Source organism: Pelodiscus sinensis, chromosome 3 (genome assembly GCF_052426305.1).
Source record: "Pelodiscus sinensis isolate ZL-2025 chromosome 3, ASM5242630v1, whole genome shotgun sequence".
NCBI lineage: Eukaryota > Metazoa > Chordata > Testudines > Trionychidae > Pelodiscus > Pelodiscus sinensis.
In genome coordinates, this window is record NC_143054.1 from 57,598,627 (window position 1) to 57,611,998 (window position 13,372).

At 49.0% G+C, this 13,372-nt stretch overlaps 1 protein-coding gene across 1 annotated transcript in view; it reads left to right on the forward strand.

Annotated features, from left to right (window-relative positions):
* The first annotated feature begins 404 nt into the window (after positions 1-404).
* Positions 405-13,372, forward strand: part of ELOVL4 (ELOVL fatty acid elongase 4) — a 72,843-nt gene continuing 59,875 nt past the window's right edge. Inside the window, exon 1 of the mRNA XM_075923779.2 lies at positions 405-804. Coding sequence (XP_075779894.2) covers positions 705-804 — 100 coding nt within the window. The 5' untranslated portion in view covers positions 405-704. The remainder of the gene's footprint in view (positions 805-13,372) is intronic.

Genomic DNA, 13,372 nt, shown 5'->3' on the forward strand with positions numbered 1-13,372 from the left:
GCAGGGAAGGCCGGGGGGGGGGGGGGGAGGAGGAATGGGGGCCCTGGGAGCAGCGATGAGGGATGTAAATGGCAGTTATAAAGAGGGGAAAGCCTAGAGACCCAAGGCAGGACCAGAGCCATGGGAGGCGCAAATCTCCGAAGGGGTGTGTGTGTGTAGGTGGCCCACTAGGAATAGCGCGGGGGCAGGATGGGTAGGCACCGGCCGCACTGCAGGTGGGAGGAAGGGGTTAGGCAAACACCTGCCAGGGGCGGACCAGCTAACACTCAGCCCCGGGCATGGCAGGGGCTGCAACAAGGGACCAAGCCAGGACCCCCCTCGCCAGGCTGCCAAGGGAGGAGGGAGAGCGCACCTCCAGCTGCAAGAGCGCCGAGCCCTGTGCGCCTGCGCGGCCGGTGATGGAGCGGTGTCTGCGGGGTGCTGCGGCTGCGGCGGCAAGAGGGGGAGGCTGCTGGCCAGGTCACGTGGAGTGAGCCGCGCGCTGCGGACCATCCCCAGCCGGCGGACAGGGAGCCGGGCGCCTGCTGCGCTGCGCTGCGCTGCTCCCGCCCTGCCCGCGGGCACAGGCCGGTCAGCGCGAGGCGGAGTCAGCGGCGGGGGCCCCGGCAGCGGCACGCGCTTAAATTACGTGCCCGGTGCCAGCGGGGAGCAGCTGCAGCCGCGGCACTAAGGCAGCGCAGCCTCCCCAGCCACCGCCGCTCGCTATGGGACCCGCCGCCGAGCAGCCGGGCAGGGCCCCGGGCCTCGTGTCCAGCCTGCTGAACGACACCCTCGAGTTCTACCGCTGGAGCTGGAGCATCCGAGGTAGTCGCCGCTTGCACCTGCCGTGCCCCAGCCTCCGCGGCGCCGCAGCCTGCCCCCCCCCCCAGCCGGTGCCATAGCCCCGCTCCCCCCGACAGACTCCGCTTCCCCTTGGCCTCCGACCTGCCCCATCTCTGCTCCCCACAGCCCCCCCGCCAACGACTCTGCCCTGCCCCAGCTCTGCGCGCTTTGTTAGCGCTCCAGCCCCTCTTGCCGTTCCCCATGGATCGCCCTCCATCCCCTGCCTTTAGGGCACCTGCCTGTACCTAGCGCCTTCCCCTGGATTTCTGTCCCCCGGCCACTACTCTCCTCTGATCCCCCGCTCTCTCCTTCTGTGTCCCTTCGCCAGCCCCAGCTGACCACCTCGTCTCCAGTTCTCTCCATTTCCTGCTCTCTTCTTGTCCCCTCCTACTCTGCCCCTGCCATGGCTACTGCCCCCAGCCTTTCTATCCCTCTCTTCTTCCAGTCCACTCTGGAGAGAGACGGTCCCTCCCAGCCTTCCCTCCTTACGCGCTGTCACTGTCACACAGCGGTCAAAATGGCTCCATTCCTCTAGACACCGTCTCTATGTGCAGAGCAGGCACGGACTCTCAGTCCATTAATAGTGCATTGAACAGTTCAGAGGGGGTGAGGAAAAGAGGCAGGAGCCTTCCACCCCTGCAGGTAAATTATGAACTATTAGTCTCTTCTGCACCCCTATCTTATCTCTATGAGGGGTCCCTTTGCAGTTATAAATACTGGGAGCATATTGGTGCATGGGTTTCCCTTTGCCCTCCACCCTCTATGCCCTCCTAGGTGTTACTTAATGATATGATATGATTGAAGATAGTGGGACCACCTTATTGGAACATGTCACTTTCCACTTCTTAGTTCATCTTAGTCACAATATTAAATGTTGTGTTAAAACTTGTATTAAGTGGCAATCATATTATTGGTACTCTGGGATCTTATTGCTAAGTGAACTTCTACTTAATTTCCTCCTCTCAATTTATTTTCTTGGCAATATGTTATAGCCTAAAGTTTGATAGTAGTGATAAACAAGACTCATATATTCCATGGAATTATATACCTAAATTCATCAGTTAGCACTGAGCAGTATCACTTACATTTTACAAACTTTTTTTTTTTTTTTTTTTTTTTTGCGAAATAGGGAACCAATTAATACAATCAACACAGAAACTTTTCACTTTATTTTAAAACTACAATCACTGTATTCCATTTCATCGTTTTCCTACATCTTCTTTATGCTGATATTTTTGTTTTGGTAACTAGTAGCTATACTGGAGAAGTTACGAAGGGGACAGGGTAGAAAGCAGCTTGCAGTCTGGGAACATATATGTTTGTTTGATTTTCTGCTAAAATGAGCACCAGTGAAATAGTGAATAGTGATTGTTGAAATGGTCATCTTTAGGTTGCAGAGTTATTCCATTGATGCAATATGAGATACGTTCACTCTTGTCACTGAGTTATTTTTGCAGGCAGGCTTCAGGCTCAGGAAGACAATAATGCAACTGTTTGTGATTTTGATTGGTTGTCTAGAACAGGGAATGGTTAAAGATTCTGATAGCTCACCTACCTCATCAGATGCCTTTTCCCTTCCTGCTTTGCAGCCCACCACCCCCAGCCATCTGTCAGATAATAAATTAAGCTTATGTTGTAGATACAGACAGCTTGTTATTTCATGATCTGCCTTGCCACCCTAGCTTCTGATTTTACCTTGACATATTTTAAATATTAAATAATCCCATACATACATCTCTGCTATGTTTCAAATCTTCCTGAAGCTGAGATCAAATGGAAAAGATGCAACAGAAAGGCATTGCAATAAGCCAGCCTATGCTCCACTGAATATATTTGCATATACTGTACCCATGTAATATGTGGAACGGAGACTCTTTTTGCTCATCAGTGCTAGAGTCAGAATGAAAGAAAATAGTTTTAAGGGTCTACTCACAGCCTTTTAGGGAGAAGGGTTGTTTGGGTTTTTTTGGCTACTGAATGTGTGTTTTTACTATCTTCTGTACACTGTGGTACAGTGCAATAACAGTATAAATCAAAAGACAGAGCTGAAAGGGAAAAAAAACCTGAGCAAAGAGTGATTAGAAAAACAGCGAAAGCGATTGCTGTCTTCCATTAAAACGGCATATTATAAAAAACTTTTTCTAACACTGTGGCATGGAGAAACAGCATAGGCAGTAGTAGATGTCCTTTTGATGTTTCTAAAACCATCCTGAGCTTTTTTCTAATTAGGCCTTCAATTTTTCATTGTTCTGTTAATTTGCTGGTAATGAAATAGTATAGTAATTTAGGATTTTAAACAAGCTAAGTGTCAGTTACATTGGAAGGGGGAGAAGGCTTCTTGTTATGACCATCAGGTTTGGAGGCTGCCTGGAAGGACAGTCTTGGAAGGGGCCTAAACCATACCAGTATCATTTTAGTACTTATTTATATAGTGGCAATATGCATAAGGGGGCTCTAGAAGGGGCACTACTGTAGTCACAATCAAGTAAAAGGTAAAAACGATTGCTTCATGTTGTTACATTGTCTGAGTGCAGGCCTGCTGATGGGGGAGGGTGACAAAGGAGGCAATTGCTGGGGATCCAGGTGATTTAGAAGGGCTTGCCCCTCCTCCAGCTGGCACCTGCAGTGAGGCAGGGCTAAGAGAGGCTTCCTACCCACTCTCACTCCACACCATTCCTGGAAGCAGCCAGCACGTCCTTGCAGCCCCTGGGGGAGGAGGGAGTGTCTGCACAGTGCCCCATCCAAAGCACCTACTCTGCCGGGAACTGCAGCCAGTGGAAGCTGCAGCGGGTAGTGCCTATGGGCAGAGGCACAGGGAGACCCCTTTTTCCCCTGCCTAGGAGTCACTTCAAGAGGGCTGTTCTGATTGCTTTTGGGAGCTGCCCGAGGTAAGTGCCAACTCCCTGACCCCTTCCTGTATCCCAGAGCTCGCACCCCACCATCCCAGCATGCTGGAAGTGAATGAGGGTGAAAGTGAGTGAGAGTGGGGGAAAGCAAGTAAGGGGGGGAATGAACAGATGGGGTGAAGGAGAAAGGGTGGGGCTAGGCTAGGCAGGGCCAGACCGAGCCATTCCGGCGCCCCGGGCAGACTGTTGAATTGCGCCCTGGGTTGGGGGAGGGCACATGCGCGGACCCACCCCCACCCGGCACATGGGGGAGGGCACGCGGAGCTGGCAGCAGTGGCAGGACGCACATGCCCAGCCTGGCGCAGCCCAGCTACTGCCGCTGGCGCACAGCCTGGGGCCGCCCAGGGCGGGCCAAGCCTGGCCGTGCAGGGCCCTGCGGCCACAGGGGGAAGGCTGCTGCTGGCCAGTGCTGTGGCGGTTAACGCGGCCCCCGCCCTGGACAGCCGTTGCAGGATAGCCGCTGACAGCTGCTGCAGCCCGTGATCCGGGAGCGGGGCATGCGGCGCCTGATAGCAGCTATAAGGCTCCTGATGGCAGCTACACAGGCACAGCATCACCCAAATGTCAGGTGGACTATATCTGCCCAGGTATGTTTTGAGTGTGCATAGGGAGCCCATTAACTGTTTTGCCCTACATCCCAGAATTACTGTTGGTGGACCTGCCTGAGTATGATGTTTCAACTGTTGACAGCTGTAGTGTCATCACATAACAATGCTGCTATGTCCTCAGATAAGTCATGAAAACCCTCAAATTCCATTTATGGATTTGTAGTACTCTTGCTCAGTTTACTGCTCTTCTTGCTCTTCTTTTACTTGGAAAAGGGCATAAAGCATCTGGATGCTCTTCTTGCTCAACTCATCCATTTAAAAATCATAAATTTACCATGTCCTGAAGAACCATAGCAGTGATGTTGTTCAGCAGTCATCAGAAAAGAAATTGTCATGCAATCACATCATCACACCACTTAATGACATCATGGATCAGTATTATTGAATAAATCATTTTGAAATTACACAGCAACATTATACAATATACAAAATAAGAAACGGTATTCCCATTACAGCTCCTACACAGTAATATTTCTTTGTTTATTCTAACCTTTCCCCATTGTCTTCTGTTTTCTTTCTCACTTGTAATCAGGCATCCCAGTTTCTCTCATCTCTTTTCATGCAATAGAACAGGAGTGGCCAATCCCGCGGCTCGCAAGCCGCATGCAGCTCTTCGCTCTTGAAAGTGTGGCTTGCAAAGCCTCCCCCATGGCTCGCGAAGCTGCCCCATGCACCCCTACCTCGGCTACTGGCCTCAGCCCCTTGTGCTCACCAAGATGGTAGTGGCTCATGGGAGCCTGATGTGGCCAAAAAGCCTGCCCACGGTTTTTAAAGGGGCAGCGTCTTTTTTTGGCTGGTGGGGAGCTGGACCTTTTTGGAGTTTGGTTTTTTTTGCTTAACAATTTTGGTGTGGCTCTGCATTTTTTCCGCCACTGTTCTGGCTCTCTTCACTTAATGGGTTGGCCACTACCCCGGAAATAGAACCTCAGTTACAAATTGACCAGTCAGCCACATATTTCATTTGGAGCTGAATGTATGCAATCAGACAGCAGAAGAGACAAATAATAAAGTATAATATTGTTGTTAAACTACTTTAAAAACAGCATTTTTCTTCTATATAGTAAAGTTTCAAAGCTGTATTAAGTCTGTTCAATTGTAAACTTTTGAAAGAACCATAAAGTTTTGTTCATCTTCAGAGTTGAGCATTTCAGAGTTACTAACAACTTCTATTCCCAAAACTTTTGCAACTCTGGGGGCTTGTCTACACTGTCACTTTACTGCACTGTAATGTGGAACTCCTTGCCAGAGGATGTTGTGAAGGCCAGGACTTTAACAGAGTTCAAGAAAGAACTAGATAAATTCACTGAAGTTAGGCCCATCAATGACTATTAGCCAGGATGGATAGGAATGGTGTCTGTAGCCTCTGTCAGAGGCTGGGTATGGGTGATGGGAGAGGGATCATGTGATGATTACCTGTTGTGTTCATTCCCTCTGGGGCATCTGGCAGAAGACAGGACACTGGGCTAGATGGACCTCTGGTCTGACCCAGTATGGCCATTCTTATGTTCTTACCAAAAATCGATTTAGCCCCATATCATCTCTTCCGACAGTGGCCAATGCCAGATGCCCAGAGGGAGTGAACAGAAACAGGTAGTCCTCAAGTAATCCCTCTCCTGTCATCCATTTTCAGCCATTGACAAACAGAGGCTAGGGACGCCATTCGTACCCATTCTAGCTAATAAGTATTGATAGGTATTCCTAGAACAGTGGGAGAACTCTCTTCCAGTGCTGGCACTGTGACCACACTGCTGCGTTAAAATGCTGCGGTGATTGTGTTTTAAACATAGCAGTGTATACAAAGTCTGAAGTTCTATGGCAGGGGTGGGGAACCTAAGATGTGGCCCCCAGCTTGCCTGGATCTGGTTCCCGAGGCTCAGGGCTTTCCCCCCCAGCATTGGGGAGCCCACACTGGCACTTCAGGCCCCCTCCCCACCACTCCCTATGGGGCTGGGGCACACACAATCTACTGGCCTGTTCCCCCTTCCCTCCCCCCCCTCCCCCCCCGGTTCTGGTGTGCAAGGGGAGAGCCTTGTCAGTGAGGGGTTTGTTTTGGTTTTTTTGCTTCTCGCTTGTGTGCAGCCCCTGACTGATGTTTCTGTGAGTCAGTGGCCCCAACCCAATAAAGGTTCCCCATCCCTGTTCTACTGTAACGCACAAGACTTTTCTGACACTTTGCAATTCTGCCAGCATTCTTTCCTTTTGTTGTCCAAAATCCAGGAAGAGGTCCAGGAATAGCTTGGCTCACTTCTCAATTTTAGCACAGTCTTTCTAGTTTAGCATTGCTCAGCACCATCATAAGAGTACCAAGAAGAGAAAAAGTGTAATGTGTTTTTAAACATCAATAAAATCTGTTCTAGGATTATAAACACTATTGTGATAATCCCAATTGTACTTTTTTCATGGTGTCAGTGGAGGGCAGAGTTGTTGTTCGTCCTTTGAGTTCAAAGATGATCGTGACAGTACCGAATAGTTTGTTTTTTGTGAACATGTGAGTGGCTGATCAGACCAGTTTTAGCTTTGAGTTGTCTGTGGCACAGTGGACAAGAGATGCTGCAATAAAGTTACTAGATTAATAGCAGATGTGCTGCTGTTGTGAGATTTACACTGCTAGCATTTCTGCTTTGCCTCAGTAGTTCTCCTTGCTGCTCCAGTATTGATGAGACTTCACAGGTAGAAGGTTCACGAGCAAGATCTTCAAAGGACTCTGGATCATTGTTGAAATGTATGAAGAAGAACTTGACGGAGTCTTTGAAATATTTCTTCTGGCTTCCCTGAGAGTGCTTTCCTTCCTTTAGCTCGCTGTAAAAGATCTTTGGCACTGGCTCATCTGACATGCTGGTGACATGTTCTGTCCATCTAGGTTGGAATGCCTGCCTATATGAGAACACGAATATCTGGAACCTTGTCTTGCTATCTTGTCCTCTTCAGTTTTCTCAGACAGCCCAAGCGATTCAGCTTCATAATGTGGTGTCTGTACACTATTTTTGCACGCATACAAATTTGACAATGCAATGGCTTTGCCAACCTTCAGAATTGTTTATTGTGAACTCATTGTGAACTCCAGCTGGCAGTGTCCTGTGACATAAGTAAACTTGTCCACTGCCTGGATGGTATGGCCATTCACTGTGATAGTAGGCTCTATGTAAGACTTTCCTGGTGCAGGCTGGTTCAGCACTTCTGTCTTCTTGATGTTGATAGTGAGACAAAAAGTGTCACAAGCTGAAGAGAAATAGTCTATACTATTCCATGTCAGACTCAGATTTAGTATTCAGGGAACAGTCATCTGCGAATAGATTATGAACAGTCACTTTCTACACACAGTCTTTGCCTGTAGTCTCCTCAGATTGAAAAGCTTGCCATTAGTCTGGTGTCTCATGCCAATACCAGTGTCATAGTTGTAAAAGGCACCTGAAATAGGACAGAAGAGAGTTGGAGCCAAGGCACAGCCCTGCTTTACTGCCTTGATCACTGATTCACCATCATACATAACACAATCGAGTATGCCATCTTAGAATTGCCGAACCATTGTGATGAATTTCTTGGGACAGAGTTAAGGTTGTTTGGATGCCCTATATATACATTTCCATTCCTTAACATATTTGGATTTCTTCTAGGTTTAATCTTATCTCTGAATTTCTGTATTTAAAAGGCTTGGCTTTAAGATAGTAGTAAATATTCCTGTAACTTTTTCCTCTTTGAATTACTTATGTACTTTAAGCTTTCACAACCTATAATATAGCTTTTTGGTCTTGGAATACTTTTCTACTTTATTTAGGCCCCAATCCTACAGATTCTTAAAGGCTCACATGTGTAACTACTGACTTTCCATGAGAAGCACATGTATAACTTTGATGTTTAAGATTAGGGTCTTAGCATTTACATTACAATAGATTGATTTAATCAGTAATCAGGACACCTTGATTTAAATCAGTTTCAAGCTTTTATTTTGCATTTGTATTTTTTTCTAAAAAAAAAAAAGAACAGGTTCTCATTAGTGTACTAGCTTTTGCTAACCAGGAGTATACCCTATATCTGAGCAATTATGGTTTAATTATTCAGATTCTAAAATTTACATTTTTAAATTAAAGGTAAATGACAGTTCTTATTTACTAGATTTTTTTACTCAGTGTAATATTCCCCTAACCCCTACCTGCTCTCAGCAGGACGAAGTCTTTTCTGTGCCTGCTGTGGACAGGAGTGGCCCGAGGCCAGCTGTGGCAGCTGGCGCCCCCGGTGGAAGGCACAACTGGCGCCCCCGCCTGCACGGCCATCAATGGCCGTGACGTAATCATTGGATGCCCGGGCACCCCATGACGTCGAGTCTGCCTAGGCTCACAGGCCACCCCTGGCTGTGGATCTTCCTGAAACTCACCAGCCTCCTTCAACACAACCACCACCTTACAGGCCTTGCTCTACAGGTAGTGATAGGCACACACCATCCCTCAAATCTATGAAGCATTCCTTGTTCATTGGACACTAAGGGTATGTCTACACAGCCGGGTTAAAGTCGAATTAAGCTACGCAACTTCAGCTATGTGAATTCCATAGTTTAAGTCAAAATAGCTTAATTCGGCTTTTGGTGCTGTCTACACAGCAGGAAGTCGAAGGAAGAGGGTTATCATGAGTTGGAGTGAGAAGTCCTCTAGTTTGACATTGTTTCAAAATAAAGGCTTGTAGTGTAGACACACACTATTTTATTTCAGAATAACGTTAGTTATTTCAAAATAACGCTGCTGTGTAGACGTATCTTAAAAGAATCACCAGACCTGCTATTCCCAAAGAAGCAATATATACCAGCCTATAAGAGTTAACTCAGGATCACCCCTTTGCTTAATACCACAATACGTAGATATCTTTATAGTGAAAATAATACGATTACTGGAATCTTCTTTAAAATGTAAGACTATTGGAAACAAATGGTTACCAACAGATCATTGCATGCTTTCCAGAGACTATATTTAATTAAAATTTAAGCTTATTTAGACAGGAGAATACCTCGCTGGAAGTTCTCTCCAGCATTTTCAATCAAGCCTGGCTTAGATCCCTCTTTCATGAAGCAAACTTGCTCTTCATTTACTTTCTTGGTGAAGGATGACTACTGGTAGTCTTCTTTGTCCCCCAAAATGTAGTAGAGCAAGCTTTTAATGTGCACCTCAAGATCGGGTCACTATCCTCACCTCTCCGTTTGCTGTTTACTTCTTTCTGTTTGAAGAGGTTTTTTTACTCATTACCAGTTACTTTACATTGGGGAGAGACCTGTTGTGAGCCATAATATTTGGCTTACATGTGAACAACAAAGCCAGTGCTGAAAGAAAATCTGTTTTTCACCTTTGCTGGTGATTAGTCCATAAGAACATAAGAACTGAGGGTATGTCTACATTACAGCGTTATTTTGAAATATCTAATTTCGAAATAGTTATTTAGAAATATCTTATTTCGAAATAACGCATCTACACACAAAATGCATTTCGAAATAGCTTTTTGCTATTTCGAAATAGTGCGTCCATACTGATTGGATGCTGAATCACATTTAAGGCCAGCTGGAACTGGTTCCGGCAGGGCATCGGGTCAGAAGTTACCTTGTGGCCAGGGCAGCCAGCAGGGCATCCTGGCAAGGTCTGGAGGCCCCCTATTTTGAAATAAGTGTCTACACAGCGCTTATTTCAAAATAGCAATTTCAAAATTGGCGCTATTCCTTGTGGAATGAAGTTTACCAATTTTGAAATAAGCCCTCCGCTATTTCGAATTAATTTCGAAATAGCAGCTGGCTTGTGTAGACGCTAGGAATGTTATTTTGAAATAACTTTGCTGTGTAGACATACTCTGAGTTAGATCATTGGTTCATCTAGCACGCTATCCAATCTTCTGGAAGTGGCCAGAGCCAGATGTTTAAGAGAAAATGAACAGACCAGGGAAATTTCATATGGTCTGTCCTCTGTCATCCAGATTTAGCTTTTCACAGTCAGAGGTTCAGGGATACCCCGAGCATGGGGTGGCAACCCTAATTATCTTGAGCACATAGTCTACTTTAAATGTGCCGGGTACATAAGGCTAGGGGACTGCACCCCCGGCTCACTACGCTCGCCAACCCCCCCATCTGTCCACCGCAGCCAGATCGTGGCCTCCCCTTCTACAGCAGGAAGGGGGCTGCACCAGCCCTTTCTACAGCCAGATGGGACCTGGACTTTTGGGCCTGTGGCCAGGGGGAGAGGTCAAGAGCAGGCTGGGGGCAGGGAGTCTGGCCAGAGGGAGGGGGCAGGAATAGGGGAGGGCACAGGAACAGACTGGGGGTAGAGTGTCTGGCTGGGGGCAGGAGCAGGCTGTGGGCAGGGTGTCTGGCCAGTCTGGGAGAGGAGGGAGCTGATTTTCTGGGGAGTGCGTGTGGATTACTAGAGCCAGGTGGCAGCTGCACCTGGGCAGGAAAAGGGCGGGGCAGCATCTGCTGCAGGGCCGGTGTTCCTTCTCCGGGGGTATCTCCATCTCCAGCTTGCAGCAGGTGGCTCTGGGAGACGGGGCTGGCCCCCTCTAGGGGCGATGAGTGCAGCAGTGCTTCAGGCCACGGAGACTCCTTTTTCAGGAAAGGACTTTTCCCTTTCAGCCCCCACTGGCTGGTGCTGTGATCTCTGCCCCACGCGTGGGGGCTGCTCTTTATCCTGTCTCTCTAACGCCCCCCTTCCACTGCTGCAGCTGGGACCAGCGAAGAGCAGCGGGGGAGAGAGCAGCACTCTGAGCAGCATGCAAGGACAAAAGCCAAGAGTCTCAGTGCATGTGCTTGGGAAGCTCTCACAAGGTCTCACAACTTCATATCAGAGGCAAACTTTGTAGCAACACCCCTCCACCTGAATAACTGGAGCATCCTAGTGGCTCACCTCCTCAAAACAGGGCATGTGTGCGCATCCCCGTAAGCTGCATCTGGCGCAGAGTCTCGGGGTTTTCTCCTCCATCCCCATCTCAGGAAACTGAGCATTGGGGAGGAGAGTGGCCACGTGGCTCCCGTGACTCCCCAGAGCAGGAGAGAGGTCGTGCGGCTCACAGCTCCTACAGCTCCCCCTGGAGCATGGAGGAGGGGAGAAGGAGCGGAGAGGCCATGCAGCTGAGGACAGAGGGAAGGGCAGCAGGATGTCACTCGGGGTATGTCAACACTACAAAGTTAGTTCGAACTAACGGAGGTTAGTTCGAACTAACTTTAATAAGTTAGTTCGAACTAACGGAAGTTAGTTCGAACTAACTTTAATAGGCGCTACACTAGCGCTCTGCTAGTTCGAATTTGAATCGAACTAGCGGAGCGCTTAGTTCGAACTAGGAAAACCTCATTTTACGAGGATTAAGCCTAGTTCGAACTTACTAGTTCGAATTAAGGGGTGTGTAGCCCCTTAATTCGAACTAGTGGGAGGCTAGCCCTCCCCAGCTTTCCCTGGTGACCACTCTGGCCAACACCAGGGAAACTCTATGCCCCCCTCCCGGCCCCGGACCCCTTAAAGGGGCACGGGCTGGCTACGGTGCCCGTGCCAGGTGCAAGCCTGCCAGCACCCAGCCAGCAGACCCTGCACCTGGCACGGCACAGAGCCACCCACCCGATGCCCCCCAGCCCACCCCCTCTTCCCGGGACCAGCTGGCGGCTCCCGGGAGCTTGCCCTGGACCACAAGAGGCGGGCACCTTCCTGGGCTAGTGCAGACATTGTGGACCTCGTCCACGATCTCCGCACTAGGCACAGGAAAGTGGCTGTCTAGGGCAGGAGAGCTGCCAGCCTGGCCACCCAGGAGCAGGTGTGCATGAAAATCCAGGTGGTCCACTGAGACCCCCGACCCTGAGCCCTGAGCTTACAATGGCCGTCCTGGGTCAGACCAAAGGTCCATCTAGCCCAGTAGCCTGTCTGCCGACAGCGGCCAACCCTAGGGACCCTGGAGGGGATGGACCGGAGACAGTGACCAAGCCATTTGTCTTGTGCCATCCCTCTCCAGCCTTCCACAAACTTTGGGCAGGGACACCACTCCTACCCCCTGGCTAAGACTACTCCATGGACCCAACCTCCATGACTTGATCTCACTTCCCTTTCAACTCTGTTCTAGTTGTAGCCTTCACAGCCTCCTGCAGCAAGGAGTTCCGCAGGTTAACTCTTTGCTTTGTCAAGAACAACTTTCTCTTACTAGTTTGAAGCCTGCTACCCATTCCTTTCCTCTGGTGTCCTCTAGTCCTTCTTTATGGGAACTCATGAAAAACTTTTCTGAATGCACCCTCTCCACCCAACCCCTGCTTTTAGAGACCTCTATCCTGTCCCCGCTCCATCTCCTCTTTTCTAAGCTGAATAGTCCCAGTCTCTGTAGCCTCTCTTCATCTGGGACCTGTTCCCAACCCCTGATCATGTTAGTTGCCCTCCCCTCTCCCAGCCTTTCTCTTCCCCTCTCCCACCTCCTTTTCCCAGTCTCCCCCAGTTTTGTTCAATAAAGACAGAGTCAATGTTGGAAGAAACGTTATCTTTATTTTGTACATCAATAAGAAGGGAGGCTAGGGAAGGGTAAGTGGAAGGAGATGAGGGAGGAATGGGGTACGAGCCCCTGATGGGGAGGACTGGGCTGGCTCTGTGGGCTTCTGGGGGTGGAAGCTCTCCTGCAGCCCCCCAATTGCCTCCTCTCCCCAGATGGCAGCCTGCGGCAAGTGCAGCCGGGCTGATGGCCGAGTGCTGTGATGTGCCCAGTGTGGGCACTCCAAGCCAGGACTGCTTTGCAAGCGGGGCACCCCTTAGAACTGTCTGTCCGGGGTGGGGGTCGGGACCCTTTAAGTGCAGCCCTCGGCTATCCTGAGACAGCATCTCCATGCTCTAAGTCCTCCTCTGATGCCCTGCCGGCACTGCTTCCGGCCATCCTTAAGCCCTGTTCAGAGTCCACTCAATGTGGACATGCTAGTTCGAATTAGCAAAACGCTAATTCGAACTAGTTTTTAGTTCTAGACGCGTTAGTTCGAATTAGCTTAGTTCGAATTAACTAATTCGAACTAAGTTAGTTCGAACTAGCGCTGTAGTGTAGACGTACCCTCAG